A 13,275-nucleotide genomic window follows, 5' to 3' on the forward strand; every position below is an offset into this window, starting at 1 on the left:
TCAAACTTCCAGCTGTTTAATTTGCACAGTGCTGTTATACGATGTCTGCAAATTGTTTTAACATTAGTGTGCTGTTCAAAGTGCTGTACGTGACCCTGCAGATCTGTACAGACCTGTTTTATGGAAGGGTTCTTTACCTTTCATGAAGGTGAAAGACACATCAGGATTAGCATGGAATGTATCTGCCCCTAATCCTGTTAGCAAATGACAGGATCTGCACTAATAATTCCTCTGCTGTCTCACCGAAAGTGTCTCCTAATCACCTTGGCTGTTGACAGTAGGCTTCTTAAACACCTCAGAAAGAGAGAGATGCTTGCCCATGTTAAAAGCAAACAGCCATGAATTTCCCTTGAAACAAAATCCACACCTGCACAGCATCCGTGAGTTGTGTGAGTGGGGAATCAGGACCAGAAAATGTTGAGACATCTGATTTTCATTAATTTTTTTTTTCATTCACCACATGTTGTAGCACTGGATGTATTTGTAATGTCATATTTCCCCTCAAGTGGTTTATTTCAGTTAGCATAAGGGTTCACAGTCTGCTCTGTTTTGGTGCGTGTTCTGGTCTTGCATTTCATCTGCTATCCTGTTTGTGGCATTTATTTCAATAGTCTGCTGTGCTGTGTTAAGGCTGTGTCCTCCTAGTGCATGTTTTGTGCTGGGAAAAGTGGATAAAAAAAGATTATTCTATTATTATCTGAATAATTATCTGGTAACATTATTTTTCCAGACTCCCTGTGTGCAAATACATGCCTCGTACTTTGTTGGTCAGCACAGTGTTTGCTGTATTTCTGAAAGCTGCAGCAGACATCCTCAGGGACCTGTCTGGCTCTGAGAAATAATAATTTCATTACAATCTCTAGTCCCCTGGGAAAGACAGAGCAGTTTTGATGCTTCACAGAGACCAGACTAATGCTAACACCCATACCTTCAATGGAGCAAGGTACAGAAATCCTGGGTTCTGGCTGTTTGTAGGTGTTTCAGACCACAGAACACTTCAGTCTAGGCTGAGGTTACTGAGTGATGTGTAATCTGGGTAGTCACAACCTGCTGTGTAACAGTTTCCCTTCCTCTAGTCATGGAGGGTTTTGGTTTTCCAAGCCTGGACAGCCCTCTGGAGCTGGCTGGATGTTGGTGACAAGACTTGCCCAGTGCTGCTGCTTTCACTGTCCTTGCTGTTCCTGGAAGGATCTATTTCCCTTTTCCCTGTTCTCCTATTTCTCTATCAACATTCCTCCATCCTCCACTGCAGGGATGCAGGCTCCTGATCCATTTGCTGCAGTCTGTCTCCTCTTTCTCTGTCCATAGTCCAGGCAAATCTCTTGTTCCTGTGCTACAGACCTAGCCTGCTATTCCAGCTCCCACATTCCTCCTTCCCACCCCACTTAGTATCTCTGTCCCAAATCCAGAATGAATTTCAGGATCAGTCCTAAATCAGAGGCCCCTGGTTTGGATATGAAGCCATCCAAAGCCTACAAACTGACCTACCCCAGGCACGGCAGCATTTCAGTGAGAGATGAAATAACTCCTTTCAGGGTGGCTCCAGCATTGTTGGCGGGCACTGTCCTTGATTTCAGTCCATGGACTGCTGGGAATTTTCTTCCTTCCAGCACTCTCCTGCTGTAGCGTTCTGGCTTGTGGCTCTTCATTACAGCCTGCAAAGGCTTTCAAAGGTTCTCCATTATACCCTGCAAAGAGAAGAAACTGCAGGAGTGTGAAAGGCAATGCTGCTCAGAAATTTGTCATCTTTGAAAACCAATGCCTTGTTCCATTTCCAGTTTCACGAATTTCTTGTTTTGTCAGGGTGGACGATGAATAAATAGATGCTGGAAGTTGATTTTGAGTAGATTGGGCATGGTGATGAGGGATTAGGGTGTGTGACTGAGATTGGTTTGGATATTAATGTTTCATTCCTCAAATAAGTGATTCTCTGAGTTAACTTTGTTAGTCTTAGTCCTTACATGATATTCAGTGAAGCAAGAGCAGGTTGAAATTAAAGAAGCTTCATGTGTATGAGACCTTATCCTCATGGTCCTGCATTTCCTTTTAAAACAAAACACACTTAAAATGCAGCAATCCTATTAATCTTTGTGAAGGAAATGAGGTGGAAGCATTGGTTTGTTAAGAGGCTCTCTATTTCCTACAGTACTGCATTAAAAAGCCTTCAAAGCTGGTAACCAGGGTGAAAGCAGATAAGCAGATGAAATTGAAAGCTGGGTTTCCAGGTCAGGAATACATACGTGATTTATTGTAATTCAGTTTGTGCTTTCCTGAAATCATCAATTTGTTCTTGTTTGCTAATTTCTAAGGATGCAGCTTTGAAATAAAAAAAAAAATAACACCAGAAATATATATACATTTTTTTAAAGTTGAAATTACATTTTTTTTCAAAAAATATTGCCTGGTGAAGCTGCTGGGCTAAACTGCACATTGAGTTAGGTCTGGATTTTGGATGCAATCAGTAAGCTAGCAATTTGACATATAAAATTGCCTTGAAAGCTATATTAAATATAGCAGCCCAAAACCCAAGAAAGAAAACTTCTTATTTGTCTTTGTAGAAATTGTGGATTGTGCATTCTAGGGCAAATCCTGTAAAGCCTGACTTATGCCTCAGCTAGGCAAGATGCCCATTGTTCTCAAGTCACATGCCTGAAATATTACTTACTGGGTAAGGTTGTGGCATAAATTATTTTGGATTTTATGTGCAATAAAGCACTAGAAGCTGGAGGTGGTGGCAGCAAGCAATTTGCTCCAGAGTCAAGAAATACCACATTAACCACAGTGGTATGCACACTGATTGGGTTTTGCTCCCACTTTTCCACATTTGAAAAAGCAACCTTGTTTTGTACACTTTTTTGCATGTTTGCCAACTGCCAGGGAAACAGATCTGGGTGAACTCCACCAAGCTTCAAGGAAAACAGTAAAAAATTATCAGTTGGAAGGTATTATTTTCTGCTTTCTTTTTTCTTTTCAGTTTTCTTTTCTTTTTTTTTTTTTCCATGTGAAACTTCTAAATTAGAACAGATTCAATATGCTGCTCTGCTCACTGGCAGGTCAATGCCATGTCTATTGTTATGCAGTAAAACTGCAGAGCATTAGGCTTCACATATTGAGAGAATTACGTGCTTCCCCCTGGTACATTTCCATCAAGCACTTTTATCTAAATATAATATACGTTGGAGGCAAATTTGACATTGTTTCAGTAGCGGAAGGGTTTTACCCTTCGTGTTTGCAGCCCTGTGTTGGATTTATGCTGAGGTGCTCAGAGGCAATTTACCAGAGCTATGTGGCTGTGGTTGCAGAATCTGCTTGCATTTCATATTATGAAACAGATCATCAGTTTTAAGCCATGAGGAAAAGGGGGGGAGGAAAGAAAAAAAGAAAAATAGGCGCGTGCATGAGTCATTCTGCCTTTGTGCAGAGCGATGCTGTGATGCTGCAGATGGATCTAACTGCGAGGCCCAGCTTTAGGGATTGAATCTAAAACACAGAAACACCATATGAAAATGAAGTGAATGAGAACATAATACACTCAAAGGTGTATCAGTCTCTGTTTTGGCCTGAGAACTGTGTGCATATCTTAGTAATTTGCCTGCTCACAAGTACAGGCTGTGTACCTGTGGAGAATGGATGGATAAATGGAGTAAAAGTATTTGTGAGACAGAGATAAATTGTGGGCAAAAAGAGAAACATGTACTGTTTGTATAAATGGAAGGCTGTAAGGTTTAAGTCCAGCAGGTGCCACCATATAATCTAGTCTAACTTCCTATACATAAGTGTTAGTGGAATTTCACCAAGCTATCTACAATGCACCCAAAAAATCAGTATTATTTTGTAGAATAACTTCCAAAAAGGCATCCATTTTAATGCAGACATGCAAGAGATGGATGTTCCTTAATTTCTTGTGTGTGTAATTATCCTCACTGTTCAAAACATGTGCTTAATTTCCAGTTTTAATTTGTCTGGGTTTCATTTTCAGCCATTGGTTAATTTTATCCACTTGTCACTCCTGCATTCAATGTGAAAAAAAAAAAATGGTGCATGTCAAATTGAGAAATATGTGAAAAATATGGGTGTTAATAGCAGCATTCATGCACAACATGGACTGAGAACTGTGGTGGCATGTCTGCATGTCTCCACCATAATCCCCTGTTTTCACTCACTACATCTTTTGAAGCATGAACATTTTGGACTGAAATTCTGCTCATTCCCTCATACAAATGAATCTTCTTAAGCAGGTCTGAGCAGAACTCTGGCATCTCTCATTGAATGATGGAGGAATGATTAGAAAAAACAGTTTTCCCCACAACTGCCCCCCACCATTCAGCACATTTTTAGATATGACTTGAATGAAGTACAGCTGAGATTGACACGCAAAGCTTGAAGAGAGAGGCACAGCCCTCTGTGGAAGCATGTGCCCTTATTATGTTTTTTTCCTTTTGAGGTGAAGATTGATCAGTTGTTTATATTCAGGTTTTGAAGTGTGCCTATCGTAACACAAATTAGGCAAACAATAAAAAGATTGAAAACATATGTAATCATAAATAAAATGAGTCTGAATATCAACTGTGACACAAAGAGCACTCCCCAGTGGGTATTTTAACAAAGTCCATCCTCACCCCACCCATCCTTTCAGGAAGAGCCTGGGTAAATAGAAAGATTTTCTAAGAGCACAGAAGGCCAACAAATTCAACTTTTATAGGTTGAGTCTGGCAGTGAAATCTGTCATTGAGGACATTTTACTGACATCCTCCATCTGACATAAATTTGGAGACACAAATCAACAGATATCACTTCAGCTGCTGTGGTCTTATGTAATAAAGGGCAGAGGTCTTAGAAGTAGGTTAGGTTGCAATTTAGAGGTGCAGCAGTTTGGTACAGGATGGATGATCTCATTTCTTGGGGTGGACCAGAGGCAAAATCAATCTGTAATGCATGTAAAAGCTTCAGGGTAACAAAGTAGTGTGGGAAAGAGCTTGCTGAATAGGTGCAATTGTGTCTAATTGAGTCCATGTTGTGAGGGCACTGCTAAGAATGCAAGGTGTTTCTGCAGGCATAAAAACCAGACTGACATTTGAGTCAACCATGGACGAAAGAAAAGGCAGATATGAGCTGCCTGCTTAAAAATCTTAAAGGCTTTTGTTCTGTTTGGAATTTTTTCATGTATTTCTGTCTCTTGAAATGGAGTCTGAGTTCAGATCCACAGCAGTTCTTTCTCCCTGCCTCCTCTAGAGTGAAGTAATGGGATCCAGCTCGAATTAGGCAGGGTTTTTTTTTTCTACTCCTGCGAAAAATGAAAAAAATTTATATTCATCAGGTTTATTTATGACTCACTGAGGGCAGATTGTGCTAGAAATTATAAGGTTTCTCTTTAATCAGAATATACACTGTTTAGAATGGGGACCAGATTTTGCCCTGTCTTTATAAATTGCCTACTGTAGCAAGCCTGTAAGCTTGATCAGAAAATTTCAGTGCTGTCATAATTCAGACAATAATAATAATGTACAAGTACTGGGCAAGGAACTCCAAACCCAAAGTGCCTTAGATAATGCTTGAGCTGATTTGAGGTTCCAAGTGGAAACCAGTTAAATCTGGATTGTAAGAAATGGTTTCAGCCCCATGATCATCCTAGCTATTACCAAGTTTCTTGCTGGGTTATAACTTTACATAAATTCAGTGTTTGGTGTAAAATACAGAGTGCTGTAATTCTCTGAAAAAGGTCTGAAGTAGATGGCCACATCTCCTGTATTCCCAATCCAGCAGATTTATTTTTCACTCAAAGTCCCCCCCCATTTAATCTGAGGGCAACATTTTTAGACTTAGATACCAATGAGATTTGCTGTTGAGATCTTCAGGTCTGGGATTTCAGTCCTGGAGAGTTGCACTTGATGATCCTTGTGGGTCCCTTCCAACTCAGAATATTCTGTGATCTGAATATTCCACAAGAGAATGTTATCAGCTGGCTTGGCATACCTCTTGGAGATCATGCTGTGTTGTGGTCTCATTGCCTGAGACAGCTGGAACAGCTGATTGTGGAAATACTTGTCTGCGAAGCCATGTGGAAGGTGACAAATAGATATAAATTCAGTTTAATTTAGTTGCTGGGTGTGTGCTGGGCAGCAAGACTGCTCTGCAAGGGTGGAGGAACAACACAGGCCAGCGTGCATCATCAGATTTCCATCTGTCTGATATACAGAGTTGAAATCTTGGAGACATACTTTTTATTATTTATTTACTCTTCATCTGAAGATGTAGGCAATTGGGAGATAAGCTCTGAAGAGCTCTCAAATTGATTTTGCTTGTGATGGGTTGCTACAGAGATCTGTAACAGTGGGAGAATGAGGGTCACCCCTTACACAATGTTAACACGATTGTAAGGAAAACAAGAAACTGCAACTGGTTGTTCCTTATGACAGTTTCCTGATTACTGGGCAGATTGCATGATTGCTGGTGAATAGGAATGAATACTTAAGGGGATTCTCATGAAATACCTGGTGTACTTGCTCACTGTAGGAAACTGTTGATAATGTAGTAAGGCAATGGATGTGTTTAAAACCATATTAAGAGATATTTTCAGCTTTCTTAACAGATGATCTATGTGATAACTGTCCAAGGACAGGAAGTACATATCTGTTCAATGGATAAGGTTTTGTGGGAATTTTTGCTTAGGGTATTCTTTTTATTTCCTTTTTTAGTTTGCTGAGCAACTGGTGGTTTAAAAAAGACATTTTAAAGAGGCTTTTAAAAGCAGTTGTTCTCCTTGCTGTGTAGGGGTGCTCTGTGTGGGTACAGAGAGTAGAATAAACTTCATCTTTGTGTGGTCTCACTGCAAAGACAAATCCTGAGCTATAGACACTGGGTATTGACTCAGTTGTGGCCATTGTCCAGCTGCCACAGGCTAGGAGCAGTGTGTTCTCTCCTGTGCCCTTACAGCTGGACTTGAGAGTTGAAAAGATCATAGACTTCTTACTAATCCAACATCTTACTAATGATGGCAGTGTCTGTGGTCAGTTTGCTAATGCAGTTTTATTCCAGAGTCTCTTTCTTGTGGAAATAAAAGACCCCATTGATTTATTATTGTATTCATAGCCTTTATTTTCTAGACCTAAATGAAAGATTGATACCGCTTGAAGTTGCTTACAAATAGCAGGAAGTGTTTTTCTTTACCTTCCCTGCATCCCACTTTTAGTGCTGTTAATTCAGCTCTTTCCTTTCTTCCTCATCTGCCACTGTGATCCCTCATGGCCATGTTGCTCATGGTTTGCACTCTCTTTGAGAAGAGTTATTTCTATAATGAAAAACTCTCAAAGCAGAGCATGAAAGTAGCCAATTAAAGTCTTCGGTGTGCGGAGGATGAAAATGCTGTTCTAGGTCTGGCAAGTGGCTCAGCCATGTTTTACACTTTAAATTCTTAAAGCAAAATTGGGATAACTGAATCCCTGCTGAACCTATACCCTCACCCTTCTTTCAGCAAAGGAGAAAAGTAGTATCAGAACATGGTGATGGGAGAGGTTTGGCCCCAAAGAGTCTGACTGATGGCTAAATCAGAACGGTTTTGTTGCTTTTAATGTTTAAGTATTTGCAATACAAACATTATCTGTACTTGGTTTTAGCCAGTGCAGAACTCTGATTTTTTTTCTATGTTCATGGCTGCACTGCTAACTTAAATGTGTCATAATGTAAAGAAGGAGACTTCTTAACCATGATGTGTCAGACCACTGTCAAAAGCAAAGTGAATGAATGTCCTGACTGGGTCTGGCACATTCTAGCTTCCTAATTCACTTTCCCTGCTCAAAAAGATAAGAGGAATGCAGGCCTCTCCCTTTATCTCACACAGTGATAACCTCAGCAAAGATTTGAATGGGACACAGGATTATTAGGATTTTAAGATCTTGCTTTCCTTTTCAAGCAGGATGAAACTAAATGTAATCATCTGTTGGGGCAGATGAATACAATGAGTTCTCAGCTGTAGGCTTTCATCACAGCAGAGCTCTTGTGTGATTTGTCCTGGCAGGGCTCCGGGCTCACAAAAATTTTGTGGGTGTCAGATGTTTGGCACTCAGAACTGACCACTGAGAGCTGTTGTCATACTTGTGTTTCTCTGCTTTCTAGTCTTTAAAATGTAGAATACTGCCACCATTTTCAGCATGTGATATTTAGAGGAGACTAATGAAAAGCTGCTATGCTGAGTACAATTTCATTTGTGTGGGCCTGAGAAACAGTCTGCTCAAATGCTGCTGTGAGTGCTCTGACAGGATCATGGTGCAGGCTAGGAGGATGTTTGCTCAGCCACAGGGCTGGGCTTTTATGGATTTGGTGTTTTCTTGTAGCCAGCTGACAGTGTGGTGTGGCTGCTGCCTTCACAGGGACTATTTACTCAAATTCACTTCTGAGAAACCATACAAAACCAGGGCTGGAAATGATGCATCTCAATTTCACCACATATTTTCACAACTGCACATGGAGCAGCCTCTGTAGCCATGCTTACTGTGCTTTAGAAAACTGCTTTTTGTGTTACTTTTTAGTGTCCAGTTTGCCATAGCACCAATGTTTCCCTATCCCTGTTGCAGGCTGTCCTACCAGAGGAACGATGACGATGACGAAGAAGCTGCCAGAGAACGGCGCCGGCGGGCTCGGCAGGAGAGGCTGCGGCAAAAGGAGGAAGGAGATCTCTCAGGAGAAGTAACAGAGAAATCTGAGGTTAATGCCCAGAACAGGTAAATGTCTGATGTTGTTTACTGACAAGTCAATGGTAGGTTTTGTCCAGAGGTTTGCTCTGGTGCTTGAATTTAAAGTACTGGGTTTGGCCACCCTTAAACTGAACAAGGACCTCACGCTGTGAGGATCAGCCTGGCTGTGTCTACTTGGTAGGGTGGGAGCATCATACATCTGGCTCATGGCACATATCCAAGTGTCCTCGAGGCTGTCTGTGGGCTAATTCAGTTGGAGCTCATGGAGGCTCTCAGGTTCTCTCAAACATGGGTGCATCTGGCCTCACAGAACACCACATCTCTTGTTCTGCTCACAGGGATCATGGCACCGTGTGCCAAAGCACTGGGTGGCACCCAGTCTTCAAGCTGTGTCTGCAGCACACCTGCAAGGTGCTGGGTGTGAGCTCTAGAGTACAGCACTCACCTGGCATTGGCAGTGTCGGACAGGTATAAAGAGGAGAAAAGCTTATGGAAGGAGGTGACACTTGAAATCATAGAATCATCAGAGTTGGAAGAGACTTTAAGACCATCAAGTGCAAACATCAACCCAGCAGTGCCCCTGTGGCCCCTAAACCATTAGACCGTATCACTCCTATCACCACCCACTTGTTACAAAGCTGAGTGGCCTCTCTGTCTGTCCAGAGCTGGCCTTCCTGTCCATCCATCATTTGTTTAGTTTCACATAGTCATAAACAATATACCCAGATTTCCAGTGGCCACAACACAAGTGATAGAAAAAAATCAAAATTGTGATGGCAAGTGCTAATAGATACTGAGCACAAGAAGCACTTTATTTAAGGCAAGGAGAATGGATCTAGATAGCAAAACAGCAGCTAAATTTTGAAGTGTGTAACCTGTTTTCCAACCATGGAATGATGATACAGCGAGCCTTTTTCCTAGAAAGAGTGAAGTGCATGTGTTGTTAGAAGGATTTTTTTTTTTTTAATGCAAACCTGTCCCTTTTACACAGTGTGGCAGGAGAGGAAAGCAAGCGCTCTACAGATGATGAAGCTGCATTGTTGGAGAGGCTGGCAAGACGGGAGGAGAGACGCCAGAAACGTCTACAGGAAGCTCTGGAACGTCAAAAGGAATTTGACCCCACGATCACAGATGGGAGCTTGTCAGTGCCCAGCAGGAGAGAAGTAAACAATGTGGAAGAAAATGAGAGCACGGGGAAAGAGGAAAAGGCTGAAACACGCCGAGGACGCTATGAGATTGAGGAGACAGAAACAGTTACCAAATCATACCAAAGGAACAACTGGAGGCAAGATGGGGAAGAGGAGGGAAAAAAAGAAGAAAAAGACAAGGAGGAGGTACAGGAGGAGAAACCTAAGGAGCTCCCCATAGAGGAAAACCAGGTAGATGTGGCAGCAGAAAAATCCACTGATAAAGAAGAGGCAGTAACTGTAAATGCAGAGGAACACAAAGCAGAGAATGATACAAATGCTGTGCCAGAAGGGACGCAAAGTGTACCTGATGCTGTAGATAAAGAGAAGCTTAGGGATGAGGAAAAGGCTGAGGAAGAAAGGAAGGAAGCAGAAGAAAGGGAGAGGTTAAAAGCAGAGGAAGAAAAGAGGGCAGCTGAGGAAAAACAAAAAGCAGAAGAAGAAAAGAGGGCAGCTGAGGAGAGGGCTAAGGCAGAAGAGGAAAAGAGGGCAGCCGAGGAAAGAGAGAGGGCTAGAGCAGAAGAGGAGAGGAGGGCGGCTGAGGAAAAACAGAGAGCAGAGGAGGAAAAGAGGGCAGCTGAGGAGAGGGCAAAGGCAGAAGAGGAAAAGAGGGCAGCTGAGGAAAAGGCTAAACTAGAGGCAGAGAAATTAAAGGAAAAGCAAAAAATGGAAGAACAGAAAATAGAAGATAAACAGGTAAAAGAGAAGGAAGTAGAAGATGAAAAACCTCAAGCAGCTGTCTTAAAAAAACAGGTACAGTAAACATTTTGCACCAAAATAAGACACCTGTGGTTTGTGTGAAATGTAATGCAAAAAAATGCAAGGAAAGATTGAATTAGAATGTCCTCACAGAGCTAGTCCTGTACTGAAGTTACTAACACTTGTGCTGTTGCTCTCTATTTTTAAAAATAAATCCCCTCCTGCTTACCAATAATTCAGCCCACAACAGGCCTGACCTCACTCCATCGTTCAAAGAAAACCTTGCATGTTCAGACCTCTGCATGTGCTTTTGCTGCTTTTTTCCCCTCAGCTATAAAAACTGGCCTAATGCAGTAACACATGAGGTGGAGGCAGACACATCTTGGCAGAAAATATTATGAGCACCTGTTAAAGTGTGTGAGGAATGCTGTGTGCTAAATGCAATCACAAGAAAAGGCTCTGTACTGAGACACGTGAGCATGATGCCACGCCAGGGAGAAAGGCCCAGATGGGGCAATGGGAGGATTTAGAGAGGGTGGAGGGGGCACAGAGGTGTGGGCACAGCAGCACATGATGGAGTTGTGGCTGCACACTGGATTGGTACTGAACACAGCGTGGAGAAACAAACAAAAAATGCAAACAGGTGCAATGTTTTTGTCTTTAAAAATAAATAAATTATTGAAAACCCAAAAACAAAGGAGGAAGAAAAAGTGGAAGCTAAAAAGGAAAAGCTGCCAGAAGAGAAGCTCCAAGCTACCTCCATAAAAGATCAGGTAACTCATAAACCACTGATTTAGATGTGATAGGGAAACTTGAGATATGAAAACAAATAAGGCAACTATAGGTAAATGTTGCTTCTTCAGCAGAGTACTTAAGCTTGTGCTCCACTTCAAGAACATGGGTAATCCTGCTGAAATAAATAGGGATGAAGCTCCTTAAATGCTTAAAATTAAGTAAATTCTTAAGTAGTTTGTTCTTTTGGGGCTTTAGGACCAATTCCTGTTTGTCTTAAAACAAATATTTCAGGAAACTCAGTTCAGTCAACAACACAAGTATGGTTTTCCCTCTTGGGATGAATTTTTCAGGACAGTATAACTAATCATCCTTCTCTGGTTTCCTCTCACTTTACTGTGAACTTTTTCCCTATGAACAAAACCTACTCTAATAATCATCATTGTTATTATAATTAATAATAATAATTGTAATTATAATAATAATCTAGGCCCTTTGGCCAGCAGACTGCCTTAACTAATAATTCCCCTGCAAGCTGCAACACCCCGTAATGTAAACTGTGCATACCCAAGATTCTTCTTTTGTTTTAAAGAGAAAATCCACCAAAATTACTGCATTGCATTTCCACTGTAAACACAGGAGCTGGTGCCATGGTGTTTTACTGTATGGTAAGTAAATAAGATTTGGGGACCATTTACTCTTCAGGGTGGAGCTGGACACAAGGAGCCATGCTCGGTGCTGTGCAGTGGTTTTGGTTTCTTAAAACAGCTCCTGATTCTGATTAGGGGAGATTGCTCAGAGGCTGCCCAGAGCCTTGGAAGTTTGGACCCATTTGGGTTCAGGCAGGTCCGTGTGGCTTAAAGGAGCCACAGCACAGCTTGCTGCCTGTCTGGTGGACTGGGACCACTGAGGGTTGTGGAGGGTCCACTCCAGGGTCCTTAGTTAGCAGATGAGTTTGGAACATGCTGTAGATGCTTAGCTCACCCTCAGAGAGCAGTGAGGAAATAGCTGCACAAAAAATAAGGGATGGATTATATTAAGAAGCAGAACCAGTTTCCACTATTCACTTTTGCATGCAATCTTTGTATATTATAAGTAAATGTAAAGAGGAATCTGTAGCTGACCACAAACTTTGATTTGTAGGAACTCGAGACACAGTTGTCCTGCTTGTTCTTATGTAGAGCTTGGCCAGCTCTCCCTGGAGCTCTCATCATGCTTTTAAACCCTACCCACTGGGCTAGATTATTCCAGGAAATTGGCAAGACTTATAAAAGTTACTTGTGATTTTAGTGTTTCCATCTTTGGATGCTGAAGCTGAGACAACTTAATAGTATCCCACTTCTAGTACAATGCTGGATACCCATGCTGAGCATTCAAAATATCTTGAAAATCTCAGATGTTGCTTCTTTACTTGTGGACAAAAACTGATGATCAGGCTTCCATCTCCACTTCTCACCCTCCCTTTCCAGGACATAAAAATTCAGTGAGGTCTCTTTCTGAATGTGCATGCAGCTAAGAGGATGCCAGTGTTCCATGAACAAGACCCTTGGGGAACAGAGTGTATCTACATAATCAGGTTTTGCTTTTGCTTTGGACCTCAAAGTTCAGGTTTTGATTAATTTGGCAAGAAAAAATTTGTCTCTTTCTCTGAACTTCTGCACAGTTTTTTGTTCTTAAAAGTGACCTTAGAAGTTCACAAGAACAAGCTTTCTCATGATGTGAGACTCTTGGTATTTCCTGCTTCCAGTTTGGCTAGACATGCTGCAGCAGTTGCTTTTCTCATGGTATTTGGGGATGGCAGTTGAATTTACAGGAGAGCCCTAGACCCAAATGCCCACAGCTTTTAACTCACCAAATAACTGAGTCCAAGTAAGGAATCAGACCTGCCAGATGGGCCCCAACCTCAGTAGCTAATATCCTTCAGTCTGAAGGTGTTCAAACTCAAGATTCAGAAATCTCAGCTCTCA

General features: G+C 41.7%; 1 protein-coding gene across 6 annotated transcripts in view; it reads left to right on the plus strand.

Annotated features, from left to right (window-relative positions):
- The window catches only part of CALD1 (caldesmon 1), a 177,501-nt gene that overhangs the window by 139,841 nt on the left and 24,385 nt on the right, over positions 1 to 13,275 (plus strand). For 4 of the 6 annotated variants that reach the window (XM_077783314.1, XM_021552045.3, XM_077783315.1 and 1 more), the window contains 3 exons: positions 8,571 to 8,717; positions 9,682 to 10,630; positions 11,275 to 11,349. In XM_077783314.1, coding sequence (XP_077639440.1) covers positions 8,571 to 8,717; positions 9,682 to 10,630; positions 11,275 to 11,349 — 1,171 coding nt within the window. The remainder of the gene's footprint in view (positions 1 to 8,570; positions 8,718 to 9,681; positions 10,631 to 11,274; positions 11,350 to 13,275) is intronic. The other 2 variants (XM_077783317.1, XM_077783318.1) reach the window with 1 other exon arrangement.

Source organism: Lonchura striata, chromosome 5 (genome assembly GCF_046129695.1).
Source record: "Lonchura striata isolate bLonStr1 chromosome 5, bLonStr1.mat, whole genome shotgun sequence".
Lineage (NCBI taxonomy): Eukaryota > Metazoa > Chordata > Aves > Passeriformes > Estrildidae > Lonchura > Lonchura striata.